The sequence below is a fragment of the Macrotis lagotis genome, chromosome 6 (genome assembly GCF_037893015.1).
Source record: "Macrotis lagotis isolate mMagLag1 chromosome 6, bilby.v1.9.chrom.fasta, whole genome shotgun sequence".
NCBI classification, from domain to species: domain Eukaryota; kingdom Metazoa; phylum Chordata; class Mammalia; order Peramelemorphia; family Peramelidae; genus Macrotis; species Macrotis lagotis.
Window position 1 is genome coordinate 11,423,001 of NC_133663.1, and position 14,782 is coordinate 11,437,782.

The window sequence follows — 14,782 nt, forward strand, 5'->3', positions numbered from 1 at the left end:
GTGGAGTCTGGAACTGGGGTGAGGGATGGAATTGCAGCTGGCAACCCTGATTCTAGGGTCTGGGGAATAGGAAAGGGACTTGCTGAATGTCCAAATAAGTAAAACCTTAGCAAGAAAGTCAGTGCCATTTTCTAAGAGTTCATCATCAAGTCAATTTCTCCTGGGGATTTGGGTCTCCCCCTCTTTTTTCAGATTCAGTATGACTCTGGTCAGCTACATCTATTTGTGTTCTAACTCACACTCACACACTCTCAAACACACACACACACACACACACACACACGCTTGCATTCCAAGCCTGGGGTCCACAGATGGGAATGTCTTCTTTGGAGAACACCAAGTAAATGGATATGACTGGAATGCAAAGAGCACTGGGTAGAATAATGAAAGGCAAGCTTGAAAAGAAGACTAGAATCAGATTGTAAAGGGTCTTAGACACCAAATAAAAGAGTTGGGATTTTATTTTAGAGAGAATAGGGAGCCATTGATACACACACACACACACACACACACACACACACACACACACACACGCGTGCATGCTCCTAAAGGAAGTCTATTTTGACTTTTCTTCCCAACATTGCAACTCTCTTCTCTACAACAGGAAGGAGCAAACATCAACAAGTCCTTGACCACACTGGGAAAAGTCATCTCTGCTCTAGCTGAAATGGTGAGTTTGGCTCTAGGACTATTTTTTAATTTTAAGGGACAGATGGCTAATTAGGAAGGATCTCTGGCTGTGGGCTCCAACATGCCAGTTCTGCCATGGACTTCTGAGAGGGGTTAAAGATGGTTTTAAAGTGTCCTGTGTCTATCTTTTCCAAAGATCTGGTGTATTGATTTCCTGAGAACTGGTAGGACCCAGTCATGTACAGTGCCAATTCTTCTTTAGTTCAGCTATGTTACAAAAAGGAATTTTGGGCTAAGTATTGGGGCAGGTAGTCCTAAGGAAAGGTGTGCTGTTCATCTTGGATACTCCTTTCAGAACCATTGAGGTTTCTCTGAAACCTTCTATTCTTAAATCCTATTGTCTTCTTCTCCATGGACCATGGGACCTTGTACTTTTTTGAGGACAGTTTGGAGTTATTAAGGAAGTCAGAAGTTTGAATCATCAGAAACCCTTCCAATTCCCTTCCATCTGCTATTTTCTTATATGTGACAGACAGCTGTTGAAATAGCTACATTTTTCTTTGGCTGACTTACCAAGACCAACATGAGGGAGAGGCAGCTGGTCCAGAGGGATGGTTTACTCTAATAATGCCAGCAATTCATTCCCCAGTCTATCATTTTGGCCTCTAAGTCCTAACAGCTCACCATGATTTGTTTTTCTTAGCTTTTCTAAGTTATTTTCTCTGTTTTTTCCTTCAGGATTCTGGACCAAACAAGGTTTGTGTCTCTCTATTTCCTTTTGATATTTGTTCTCTACTTAGAGGGATATCTTAGAGGACAAAAATAAGGCTTGAGGTTGGGGAGGGAACTCAGCATCAACTAATAGAATAACTAATGGGCTGGAGTTCCTCCTATCTTGAACTTCCATCCTTGTCTACCTCTGTGACCCAAAACATTTATGATCCTGTACCCTCGTTCACTTTCCTGTAATACCTAGAAACATAAAAAACTAGGGTACTGATATAAAATCATGGCCCTTAATATAAGGGTCACCTCTCTAATTCCTTATCTATAAAATGAGAGGGGGAGGGAGAGAGGAGTAGCAAGGTACTTTGCAAATGTCAAAATACTGTACAAACACCAATTATCATTATTATATCCATCATTCAAGGCCTCCTTCAAATGTCACCTCCTGTGGCAGGGAAGTCTTCTCTGCTGACTCCCACCTCTCCTGGCTCAAAAGAATCCTCTTTAGATCCATGGGCTGAATTACTGAAGACAGTTCTTTTAATCTCCTTTCCTAAATATCTTAAAGACAAGAAGCACAACTGGCAATAAGATGGATTAGCTGATCTCTAGGTTTCCCTTGGCTGAGGTCCAGGAAGCATCTAATTCTATCTGCTGTCTACTGCCCACCTTGATCAAACAGTGAATTTTGAACTCCCTGGGTAAATAACTTTGTGTTGGGAACAACATGAGACCTTAGTAGTACCTCTGTGGTGAAACCCAAGAACCAGACTGATGATTAGAAGTCAAAGCAAAGAGATGCCCATTGCTCATATTCCAGGGTTATAAGGTCTCTACTGAGCCTCAGAGGGCTTCTAATACAGAGTGACCTTGAGAGATATTATCTCTCCAATTTTAGCCCCTGACAGAGGCTGCCAGTAGAAGCAACAATGTTCACAAAGGAGATGAGTGGAAAAGACTGGCTGGGCCTCCATTGTCCTTTTGATGCCTGGGCTTGGACATAAGCCACTTGGCTAGCCCACCAATCTTCATCTCATACTCTTTTTTTTTACCTGCCAAGGCTTGACCTCCTTGGATTCTTCCTTTTCCTCCCGCAGAATAAAAAGAAGAAAAAGACTGATTTCATTCCATATAGAGATTCAGTGCTGACCTGGCTCCTCCGGGAAAATTTGGGTAAGGAATCTTCTTTCAGCTCTGCTGCTTCACATTCAGCAGCCGTCCTCCTCCGCCTACAGTTCCCTGGCAACCAGTCTCCAGGGGCACCAAGTGGGCCTGGCTCCCAAGGAGAATGCTTTCCATTTTCTGCTTCCTCTGTCTACCTTCCTCAGGAAAGATATCGGACCATTGGTTGGGAAAATTGATATTCTTTCCAGGAGACAAACAGAATACAAAACTGCAGGCACATTTGGGGTCAGAGAGGGTTGGTCCAATTTCCAAGCCTTTCCAAGGACTGGGATTAGCCCTTGGGGTGGCATGAGCTTGAGGAGTGGGTGTGAGGGAGGGAAAAAGCCCTGGTTTTGATGTCAGAAAACTTGAACTTAAATCTCACTTCTGACACCAGTCATGGGATGCTGAATGAGTCCCGTAAACTCTCTGACATTTAGTCTCTGTTATTATAGAATGAGAGTATTGAGCTAGACAGCTGCAGGTTAGGTCCACTCGAATCCATTCTCCTATGTTCTACCCCATATAGGTGGTAGTTTTATGACCCTGGGAAGATTATGCCCAGGGTCTCAACTTTCTCATCTTTAGAATAGAGGTAGGTGAATGGGGTGGGGTTAGATGCCTTTTCAGGTCTGGAGAGTCTTAGTTGGTGATTCAATGACAAGCTATAGATAAGGTAGGCCTGGAGCTCTGCGAATTGAGGTTCTTTCTCAGCCGCACCATGGACTCCATGGATAATCACACAATGAGTCCCAAAGGAACAATTCTGCAGGTAGAGGCAAGCACAATGAAATAGGCCCTAAAATGAACTTCACTCAGATCAGCAAGCAGAGGGCTGATCATAGATCAGAGGTGATAGGACCCTTAGGGGCAATTCATCTAATCCAATCCCCTTGTTTTACAGAGGGAAAAAATGAGGCCCAAAGAAGGGAAACTGCTTATGCAAGGTTACAGGGGTAGCGCAAAGCAGGATATCACAGAGAGACTGGGGGATTTCAGAATATAGGGTCTCTCCTCAAGAGACCTGGGGCCCTTGCTTTGTGGTGGTCAGGGAGAAACCCTGGCAAGAGGGCCTTAGAGATCAGAGAGGAATGGAATATCCTGAGGGTGTAATGACATTTTAGAGAAAAATCCAAATGATAGATTCCATCCTCATGGCAGACAATAATGATGAGATCTTTAACAAATGATGAAAGGAAAGAACCTGCTCCAAGGTCCAGGTGTATCAAAGTCCATAGTCAGAGTCCCAATCATAAGCGGCATTTACAGAGGCTGGAGAGGCAGCCAGAGGTTTTGCAAACACTTCCATTGGCAGAGGGCTGGACTTGGAATCTGGAAAAAAAAATCACACCTGAGCCTCAGTTTTCCTCATCTATAAAATGTGAATAATAAAACCACCTCATCTCACAGGGCTATAAAGAGAGTCACATGAGACCACATGTCAGCTCCTACTGTGTCTGGACAGTGATATAATGAAGGGGGATTTGAACTCAAGGCCAAGAGAGATCTCTTCTGTAAGAAATGAGGCAGTCATGGCTGATGATGTCAAAAAAGAAACTTGCATCTCCCTAGGAGTAAAGGACAGTGAATGTTGTTATCCAGTTCCTTAGGGGCCATTCCCAAGGCAGGGTGGTGAGGTTTTTGGTTGTTTTTCCCCCTACAGGTGGTAATTCTAGGACTGCGATGGTGGCAGCTCTGAGCCCTGCTGACATCAACTATGATGAGACCCTGAGTACCTTGAGGTAAGACCTTCAGGGTAGGAAAGTGATGCATGTGGTCATTTCAGGGACCTCAACTACATCTTTCCAGCATCTTCCCATAAGCACTGATTAAAATCCAGTGAATGTCTCCCCTCGCTTCAGGAGGCATGAGAAAGAGAGATAACAACTAATCTTTTCCCCTAGTTCTAGCCATTCTACCCCACCCCCTGCTTGAAAGTCCAGGGGATTTTCTTGACTGTAGCCATAGACCTGGTTAGGAGAGGTCAATTGGGATGGAGAGCACTGAGGTGCCTAGAAAGGAAGGGTTTGTGTGGGGATGGCAGTTTCTAGGTTAGAGAGATCACTTGATGTCACAAGGTCATTCATAGTCAACTTAAGAGTTAACCAACCTGGATTGTAATGCTGATTTTCCCAGTTACAACCTGTATAAATTTGGTCAAATCACTTATCTCCTCTGAGCCTCAGTTTCCTCATTTTTAAAATGAGGCTGTTGTACCTCATGACCTTGAAGGTCACTTCCCTTATTATATTAAGATCCTATGACTTTGAATGAGTTGCTTTCCTCCATGCCTCAGTTGCCCCATTTGTAAATGAGAGAGTTATACTAAATAGTCTCTGAAGTCTCTCTCTCTTTTTTTTAAAGTTTTTGCAAGCCAATAGGGTTAAGTGGCTTGCCCAAGGCCACACAGTTAGGTAATTATTAAGTGTATGAGACTGGATTTGAGCCCAGGTCCTCCTGACTCCAGGGCCGGTGCTCTATCCACTGCTCCACCCAGCTGCCCCTCAAGTCTCTCTTCACATTAGTAGGGAGTCATTTCCCTTCCCTTAAAACCTAACCCTTTCATTTTTGTGATGTCATTCAAGGTTCACAAGGTTTAGTACCTTCTAGACCTATTTCTCTGTTGTATGGGGTTTTTAACTGCTTAGCCAAAGTCTCTGAAGCTCCTCAAAGCCTCTTGTCCCTGTCCTTCCTAATATCCTCATTTTGGGACTTACCTTCACTGAGCCTCAGTTTCCTCAAATGTAAAAGGATTAAGTTCCATAAATTGTGAGATTACTTAGATTTAGGATCCTATGATTGCTGCTTCACAAAGGTTCAGTTTTACAAAGCATATTTATTGTGTGGCCTCTGGCTACTGAACGTCTTCCTAGAAGCAATGGACAATTGGTCCACTGAGTATTTTTCTCTTCTTTGCAGATACGCCGATCGGGCCAAACAGATCCGGTGCAATGCCGTCATCAATGAGGATCCCAACAACAAGCTAATCCGGGAGCTGAAGGATGAGGTGGCTCGTCTGCGAGACCTCCTGTATGCCCAGGGGCTTGGGGACATCATTGACAGTATGTATCCTGTGATGCTATCATCCGCTTGGTCCGTTTTCTTCGACTAGAGTTCCTTGTCCCTTAGTTGAAGGGCTGGGGCAACTGGATCTCAGACATAAAAGTCACAGCAAATCGGGACATCCAAAGTACTCTTCCCAAAGGAACCCAACTTATACCAAGGTCTTCTCTGGGAGGCCTTCCCTCTCCTCCTCTATCCTTTTTACCCTTCTTATCTCCCTTTTTCCCTTTCTTGCTCCCTCTCTCCTTTCATCCCTTTACTGCTATGTGGCCAATATTAGGTTGTCTGGCCTCTCTACCCCTGCAAGACCGAGTACTTCCTGGTTGCAAGGGATGAAGTACAATCCACATTCTGATTCCTAAGAATTAATTGCCTTACCTCTCAAGTGAGCCCCCTTCCTCTAAAGGAGGAAGTGCGTTAGAAAGGTGAGAGATTGCCCAAACTCCCAGGGCTAGGGCAGCCATTATCCAGGTGTGAGGTAGGTCCTTCCCAAGGGCCAGAGTTAGAAGTCAGTGGAGGGGGAGGGACAGGGAGAGCACCCCAGCATGCCACCTATCCTGAGCAGGCAACAAAGGAAATGAAATCCTGCAGCCACCAGCTCCATGGGGATGATTTTGTTGGCTTCAGCTCCCAAGTCGTAGAGAGTTAAACCTGTTGTTGTTCTGTTTTCTTTGTCTTTCTTGCCCACTCTCCCTTTCCTTGCCTCTCTTAGCCAACACTGTGCCTGGAGGACCTAAATGTGTGTATTTCCCTTTGCTGATATCTCTGTGTTCTTCACTGCTTCTGAGAGATCAGTCATTGGCAAGGGACATAAGTACAGCATGGGATGGGAGCCCCTAGAAGGGCACTCCAAGGTTGGCAATCATGGCCCAAGCCTGGGCTCTGGCATCCCCTTGGACACAGATGTCTGGCCTCTGACTCAGCCATTCTTTCCCCTTCCTATTATCTTCTTGCATCTCCCTCCAAATCGTAGTTCCAAAAGATGAAAGAGGGGAATCAAGAGCCACCTGCCCCACGAGTCACTACGTGGCTGAATTCAGACAACTTTTGGAGGTCTCAGTTCCCTCACATGCAGTAAGGGTGCTAGACTAGATGACATCTAAAGTCCCTTCCAGCTCCAGATCTAGAATCCAATGACTGTAGGAAGAGGAGGGTCTTGGTGCTTCTAAAAAGGATTGAGGAAGGAAAGGGCATGAAAGTTGTTGGACAATGGATGAGTAATATCTCTACCACTTTCCATGCTGACTCAGAAGGCAGAACGAGAGGAATGGGTGAAATTTTCCAAAGAGCTTAGTCTTGACTCTATGTATATAGGAACCCACTAACAATCAGAGCTGTCCAAAAGTGGCACGGACTGGCTCAAAGGGTATCCTGCTCCCTGGAGGACCATTAGTTTGGGACATCATAGAGAAGATTGCTACTCAACTTTCGGTTGATCTATAGAGCCATGCGAGCCAATGGTTGTGGCAGGGATCGGTCAAACTCAAGGCTAGCTTTCTGTTCTTCAGTAACCATCACTGACCTCAGAGGACAGGGAGCCATTTCCAGTGACTTCAGTGCCTGCTGTGATTCCATAAGGCAGGATTATTATGCTACTTGTGGGGAAGACTTGTTTCTCTGAGGTCAATAGTAAAGTTTGGGAATGTCAGGCAGTGGGTAGGGAGCCTTGGGGAGAAGTGACTTTGAGAGGAAGGAAGAAGGAGGGTGTGCCTAGAAGCAAGATGGTGCCATGGCTGCCCATTAGAAACTTGAAGGGCATTCAGCTCACTTCTAGAACAAGAATGAATTCAGCCTCTGCTATGTTTGAGGCACCATACTTGGTACTGAGGATAGGGAGACAAAAGTGGAGCTCCCTGCCCTCAAAGGATTCTATTCTGATCGATCCATAAGTGGTTATTAACCCTCTGCTCTGGGCTAGCCACTGGGCTAGACTCCTCCAGGTGCCTCTCCCTTCCAGGAGATAGAAACCTGTGCTAGGGATTCAGTGATGAATAAAAAAACAGGTCCTGCCCTCAAGGGACTTATGTTTCAATTGATCAATCAATTAATCAATATGGCTGTATTCAAGACCCTAAAATGGGCCATACACTTGTAGATATTAAAGACATAAAAACAAAAATAAAAAGGCTCCTGCCCTCAGAGGGATTGCATTCTACTGGTAGGATAAATACAACATGCACATGAGTAAATCCAAAGTCTTTCTATACATTAGCATGTAGCCGCTTGGAGAGATGGTCTTGGATTCAAGTCCCAATTCTGACACATACTGGCTGTGTGACCCTAAGCAAGTTGTTTAACCTTGAAAAGTTCTAGGAACTTCTCAAAGACTATGTTTCAGAAAAGGTACCAACCTACATTGATAGAAGGAGCCTCCCCACTTGAAAATTTGCCATATTAATGAAATCATGGGTTCTTGTCCCTCAATACAAGGTAAATACCAGGGGAAGAGAGAGTATTAATATCTGGGTAGGCCAGGCAATGTCTCCTGTTGAGGATAGAGTTTGGGCTAAGCTTTGGAAGAGCTGGACAATTCAAAGAGGTGAGGTGATGATAGCTGAGCCATGACAATCATTTGTAAAGGAAATGAGAATGGTTGGGATGAGGAGGTGGCCCTCAGGATCATGTAGCTGGGAGACTGTGACTCCTTCAGGAGCTCATGTAAATTCCTACCTTCTCCATGAGGAGTTCATTGGAGGCAAAGAGGTACTTGCTTCAGTTTAAGGAGATGAACCTTGAGGTTGGACTTGGGAGAAATAAGGCCTTCAATGGCCTTATCAAATGTGTTCCTCCAGAGAGAACCTGTTCCAGGTACATGTTCTTTGATGCTGGTGAGATCCATGAAGTAAAATTCAAAGCAAGTCTTCACAAAAGTCTTCTTCCTCCTTATCATCAAGGTTCCAAGTAGATGCAAGTAAAGCAAGAGTCTAACAGGAAAGGCCTTGTTCAAATGATCCCCAAGCACTGAAGAAGTATTCACATGTAGCTTAGCCTTACCAGATTTAAATTTTATCATAAAGCATCAGTCACCAAAACTGTCTGATATTGGCTAAGAAATAGAGTGGTGGACCAGTGGAATAGACTAGGTGCAAAAGCAGGACACGCTTATAGCAATCTGCTGTTTGATAAACCCAAAGAGTCCAGCTATTGGGATAAAAACTTTTCAATAAATTGGAGGACAGTATGGCAGAAACTTGGATTAGACCAACACCTCACACCCTATACCAAGATAAGATCCAAATGGGTGCAGGATTTAGACATAAAAGACAATACTATAAGCAGACTAGAAGGTCAAGGACTAGTTTACTTGTCAGATCAATGGAAAGAGAAGCAGTTTATGATCAAGGAAGAGAGGGAGAACATCATGAAAAACAAACTGGCTGGGCACCCCCATTGCCTTGCAAAAAAACTAAAAAGCCCAAACTGGATAATTTTGATTACATTAAATTAAAAAGCTTTTGCACAGACAAAACCTATGTAACCAAGATCAAAAGAAATGTAGTAAATTGAAAAATAATTTTTATAACTAGTATTTCTGACAAAGGACTCCTTTCTAAAATATATAGAGAACTGAAAAACCAAAGCCATTCCCTAATTGGCAAATGTTCAAAGGATATGCAGAGGCCATTTACAGATGAGGAAATCAAAGTGATCCATGGTCATATGAGGAATTACTCTAAATCATTACTTATTAGAGAAATGTAGATTAAAGCTTCTCTGAGGTACCACTCATACCTCTCAGACTGGCCAATATGACCAGAAAGGACAATGATCTATATTGGAAGAGATATGGGATATCTGGGACACTAATACATTGTTGGTGGAGCTGGGAACCAATCCTACCTTTCTGGAGAGCAATTTGGAATGATGCCCAAAGGGCAATAAAAATGTGCATATCCTTTGATCCAGCAATACCACTACTGGGTCTAAACCCTGAAGAGATCATGAAAAAGGGTAAAAATCTCACTTATACAGAAGTATCCACCATGGCTATCCCCTAATTGAGACCTGGTCAAGCTAAGGTTGTTAGTTTCATTACTAGATGGTGAAGTCTGGGAATTTTGGCAGCAAAAACAAGCTTGATAGATCACACCAATGAGAGACTTTGGGGAAGAGAGATATTTGTTGAACTTTAATAGTGATCAGCATAAAAATGGACACACCAAATCTGGAAAACAGCTTACTACTTATCTCTTGGCTTAGGCTCTCCCTTTCTAGGTGCAGCCAACCTTTTTTTTTTTTTTCTGAGTCCAGAGAAACTACAACTCTGAGAGGAGAGAGAGTCATAAAATAGAGACTTCTTTAATGAGCTTCAGTCTTTACTAAGTCCCTTAACAAAGACCATTTAAGGGTCCTTGAATAAGCATGGTTAGAGTAGAATGCTGGGGCTGGAAGGGACTATGGTGATCATTTAGTTCAACCTCCCCCTTCTAGTCTAGGACCAGAGAGTTTGTGACTTTCCCAAGGAGATGCAAAGCAAGTTAGTGACAGCTCTGGGACTGAAAACCAGGCCTTCAGAGTCTCCTAGCCCAGCCCTGTGCCCGCTCACTGCCTCTGGACTCATCCAAGAAATGATTCGGGGATTCTCTCCAGAGCCCAGGTGCCACAGGAGAACATCTGCTTTCCCAATGAGCTTTTGGTGGACCAATCTCCATGCTATAGTTATGTTTGCTGCTGCTGCTGCTTTTGCTGCTACTGTTCTTGTTGGTATCTGCTAGAGCTGGCATGGGAGCTACTTCTGTGATTCAAGAACTCTTGTCATGCTTATTGGCCATAGAACTATTTTAGGAGGGGCTGATACCTGCACTGGTGAACTGCCCAAGATATTGGGGCTGGTGCTGTGGGACCACCAGAGAAGTAATGATAGTGATGACATTCGACAAGAGGTATTAAGTTCCTTCTCCTAGTGCTTGAGCTTGCATGGCTGGTCCTGCAGCCTGGACCTTTGTGTATCTCAGTAGAGATGAGCAGCTGGGATCCCACCTTAGCTCAGAAGCAAAACTAGAATCTCTATCTGAAGGACCTAGGAATTCAATCTGTGATCCCCAGTTCCAGGAAAAATGGTGACTCAGGTGACAACGGAAATAGGAAATCCTAGAACTAGTATGGTTCTCTGTCTTTTTTAGTGTCTGAAACATCCTGGAGCCTCATTAACTCATTTCTGAATGTCTGTGCTCCTCTGAACCAGATTCTTAGTACTGTCCCTAAATGCACGGTGACATGGACTCCTCCATGGTGGATTACAGTGGCCTATCAGAGGACGGAGTGCTTCATGTACTGTGTGTGGTCAGTTAGAGAAGGTGCTAAAACCTAGACAGAGAAAAACTCCCCAGTTCCTCCAGAGGATTTTCCAAGAGGGTCATTGAGCCTTTCTTTGGAATCCCAATGAAATAGATATGGCCACGGAACAAGGCAACCAAGAACATCTGGAGACCTTGGAATTCTAAGTTATTTCTCCAATAGACTAAAAGCCCATCTCACCAATAGGAATGACTGAGGTCTGAGTCTGAACTCCAAGAATAAGGAGGAAAATATAGAAACAGCCACTTTGGCCTAATGAGGTACAGGACGAGAGCAGTTGTGGTGGTGACTGGCTGGGAGATGATGGGGGAAGTCAATGGCTTTGAGAGAAGATAGAAGAGGAAAGAAGGGTTCTGGTTGTTCAAGACAAGGGTTGAGAGCTGAGAACACAGGCTTCAACAAGGCCATCAAGCCATGCCCAAAACACAGATGGCTAGCACAGGTGTGAAGGAATACCCTTTATGTGCCAATTCTGAGAGGCCAGACCTTGCCATGCAATAATGGAGGCTAGCTGACTTGGCTACAGGATGAGCTGGAGAGTTTGACTGAGCCATTGGCCACCCCTCCAGAGACTCATAGAGAGCTATGTGGATGAAGGCCTTCATTGACCAGCTGGCAAATTGGTGTGGTCATTGTTGAAGCAGTGACCATCAAGAATCAAAGGTTTGGTGATAAGATGGTAAACATTCTGCTTTAGGCCAGAGGGGGAGAATTTGAGCCATTGACCACCCCTCCAGAGATCCAGAGAGAGCTATGTAGATGAAGGTCTTCACTGACCAGCTGGCAAATCAGTATGGTCATTGTTGAAGCAGTGACCATTAGGAATGAAAGACTAGGTTAGAAGGTGTTAGATATTCTCTAGGAAAGAAGTGGAGAGTTTGACTGAGCCATTGGCTACCCCTCCAGAGACCCAGAGAGAGCTCTGTGGATGAAGGCCTTCATCAACCATCTGGCAGACTGGTATGCTCATTTTTTGAAGTAGTGACCATCAGGAATCAAAGCCTAGGTAAGAAGGTGGTAGGCATTGTGCTCTAGGCCAGAGGAGGAAGGAGAAGTCCCAGAGGCTGCAGACATGAGAAGAGAGGTCAGCCTAGACATGGCAGGGCTTGCTTGTGCCTGTTTTCTTTGTTTTGGATTTTAGCGTTCTCTTTGCTTCACCTTGTTGCTTTTTCCCAACTACGTTTTTTTTCTTTTTTTCTGCTTTTTTTCTCTTCCTCCTGTCTGTCTGTCCCCCTCCTTCTTCTTTTCCCCATCGTAGACATGTCCGACTTTGAGAACAATAATGGTAACCCTGGCTTGGCAGAATTGAGTCAACGCCCTGACAATCTCTCCACAGTGACCAACGCCTTGGTGGGTATGAGCCCCTCATCCTCCCTGTCGGCCTTATCCAGCCGAGCGGCCTCTGTGTCCAGCCTCCATGAACGGATGCTGTTTGCTCCAGGCAGTGAGGAAGCCATTGAGAGGCTGAAGGTGAGTGAAGGGGAAAACCTCTGGGGCAGCGATCATGGAAGAACACTGGACTTGCAGTCAAGGTGATCTGGGTTCTAATCCTGTCTATGTGGTCTTATTCAAAACACTGACCCTTAGCTTACCATCTATAATAGTAGCATCTATGACACAGTCTTAATTTAAATTCATTTAATTTAAATTAATTTAAATTAAGTCTTAATTTAAAAAAGGGTAGGGGGAAGCAAGGTGACACAGTGAATAGAGCACTGACCCTGGATTCAGGAGGACCTGAGTTCAAATCCAGTCTCATACACCTGATATTTACTAGCTGTGTGACCTTGGACAAGTCATTTAAAGCCCATTATCTTATAAAATTCAAAAAAAAGAGTAATATAAAGCAGGCAAAGTGCCTTGTAAATCTTAAAAGTCTTATATAAATGACAACTGATATTATTATTAATCCATCAAGCAACAGGTGGTGTAGTGGATAGAAAACCGGCCTTGGTTGGAGTCAAGAGAACCTCAGACACATACTAGCTGTGTGATCCTGAGCAAGTCACTTAAGCCTGTTTGCTTTTATTTCTCATCTGTAAAATGAGCTGGAGAAGGAAATGGCAAGCCACTGCAGTATCTTTGCCAAGAAAACCCTAGATGGGATCATGGAGAATTGGATGTGACAGAAATGGCTCAACAGCAACTAAAGAAATTCCTTAGTTAATCATGCATTTATGAAGCTCCCTATCTGCAGACACTGTAATGAGACCAAGAAAAAGTAGTCTTGGTTTTCCAAGAGCTTCTCATTCTAGTGGGAGTGGCCAACAGTAACTAAGGGAAAGATGCTTATGATCCTTGCTGTCTCTGCACATCTACAACAGAGTACCAGAAAGTTGGCCCAGACGGTTTCTTCCAACTTGGCTCACCTGAACCTCACACGAAGCCTGCTCCCAGGAATAGCTCAATTTTGCAAAAGAAGAAACTAAAGCTTAGGAGCCATTCAGGGACATGTTCAGGGTCACACAGATAATATATATCCCCAGAGGAAGGATCTAAAGCAGTTCTTGCTGCTTCCAGGTCTAACACTTTCTGGATGCCACCATTTCTGGGCTCTGGCTATACCATGAGAGAGAAGATACTACTACCCAGACTAACTCATACCAATCAACTGGTTTGTGATATTTGTCTCAGTTCCATCTGTACTGGACAGTATAGTGTCTCCCTGATATTTCTGGAACCAGTGAGTTGAAGCTCCCTGCACAAGCCAGACTGTCACCCACCAAAATCTGTTCTCATGCAGCTTAATAGAAAACAGAGGCAGTTAGGTGATACAGTAGATAGAGCCCTGGCCCTGGAGTCAGGAGGACCTGAGTTCAAAGCCAGATTCAGACACTTAATAATTGCCTAGCTGTGTGACCTTGGACAAGTCACTAAACCCCACTTTAAAAAAAGAAAACAGACATAGGACTCGAGGATGGTCCCTCAGAATATGAAAACAGTTCCCAATCTTCATGTTTTTAAGAAATTTAACACTATCTTGAACCAGCATAAGAATCAAAGTCTGTTCTCCTCCCCTTCTTCCTAAAACTAGTTCTTTCAAAATGTCAATTGTATTTCATTCTGTAAGAAAAGCCCATTTTATCTTTCATGTTCCTTTTTGTGGTTCCCATCCCATCCATTTATCTTTTCCTTTCTTCTTCCCAGATTTTTTTAGGTTTTTTTTGCAAGGCAAATGGGGTTAAGTGGCTTGCCCAAGGCCACACAGCTAGGTCATTATTAAGTGTCTGAGATCGGATTTGAACCCAGGTACTCCTGACTCCAAGGCCGGTGCTTTATCCACTGTGCCACCTAGCTACCCCTTTCTTCCCAGACTTTTTTACTTATCTTTCACTTTATCTTAGATCTTAACCAGCTAGAAGGCTAATGAGAAATTCATTCAGAAATCTATTTCATTCATTTGGTCTCCCTGCTGGGAGAAAACTAGAAACTTAACCATTAAATAAATTCTAAAACTTTCGTCTGGCCATTTAACATTGTCCATTCCCAGCATTCCTGCCTTTCTTAACTTCCTTTAGTCTCTTTTCTTTTGTTTGGATCTGGCCCACTCATACCCTTCACTCACTCCCTCAATTTTTCCATACACACTATAGGAGACCGAAAAGATCATTGCTGAACTGAACGAGACCTGGGAGGAGAAACTGCGCAGGACAGAAGCCATCCGGATGGAGAGGTGAGCATCCTGGGAATTGCAAACACTCAGTTTGGGACCCTGGGGCACTGAAGCCTCAATGCTGTGGAAATGGACAATGCAACAGAACTTTAGACTATTATTGAACAAGTGATGAACGATTCCCCATGCATCGTTTAATGCCAGATGAGAGCATCCTCAGATGCTTTTCCAAATGCTTACCTCAGGTGGCATTTAAATGGTTTTCAAAAGGGGAACGCAGAAGGAGCT

General features: G+C 44.0%; 1 protein-coding gene across 7 annotated transcripts in view; it reads left to right on the plus strand.

Annotated features, from left to right (window-relative positions):
* Nucleotides 1–14,782, plus strand: part of KIF1A (kinesin family member 1A) — a 210,751-nt gene that overhangs the window by 96,078 nt on the left and 99,891 nt on the right. For 5 of the 7 annotated variants that reach the window (XM_074190741.1, XM_074190736.1, XM_074190739.1 and 2 more), the window contains 7 exons: nt 605–670; nt 1,369–1,386; nt 2,454–2,529; nt 4,184–4,262; nt 5,440–5,582; nt 12,218–12,351; nt 14,475–14,554. In XM_074190741.1, coding sequence (XP_074046842.1) covers nt 605–670; nt 1,369–1,386; nt 2,454–2,529; nt 4,184–4,262; nt 5,440–5,582; nt 12,218–12,351; nt 14,475–14,554 — 596 coding nt within the window. The remainder of the gene's footprint in view (nt 1–604; nt 671–1,368; nt 1,387–2,453; nt 2,530–4,183; nt 4,263–5,439; nt 5,583–12,217; nt 12,352–14,474; nt 14,555–14,782) is intronic. The other 2 variants (XM_074190738.1, XM_074190742.1) reach the window with 1 other exon arrangement.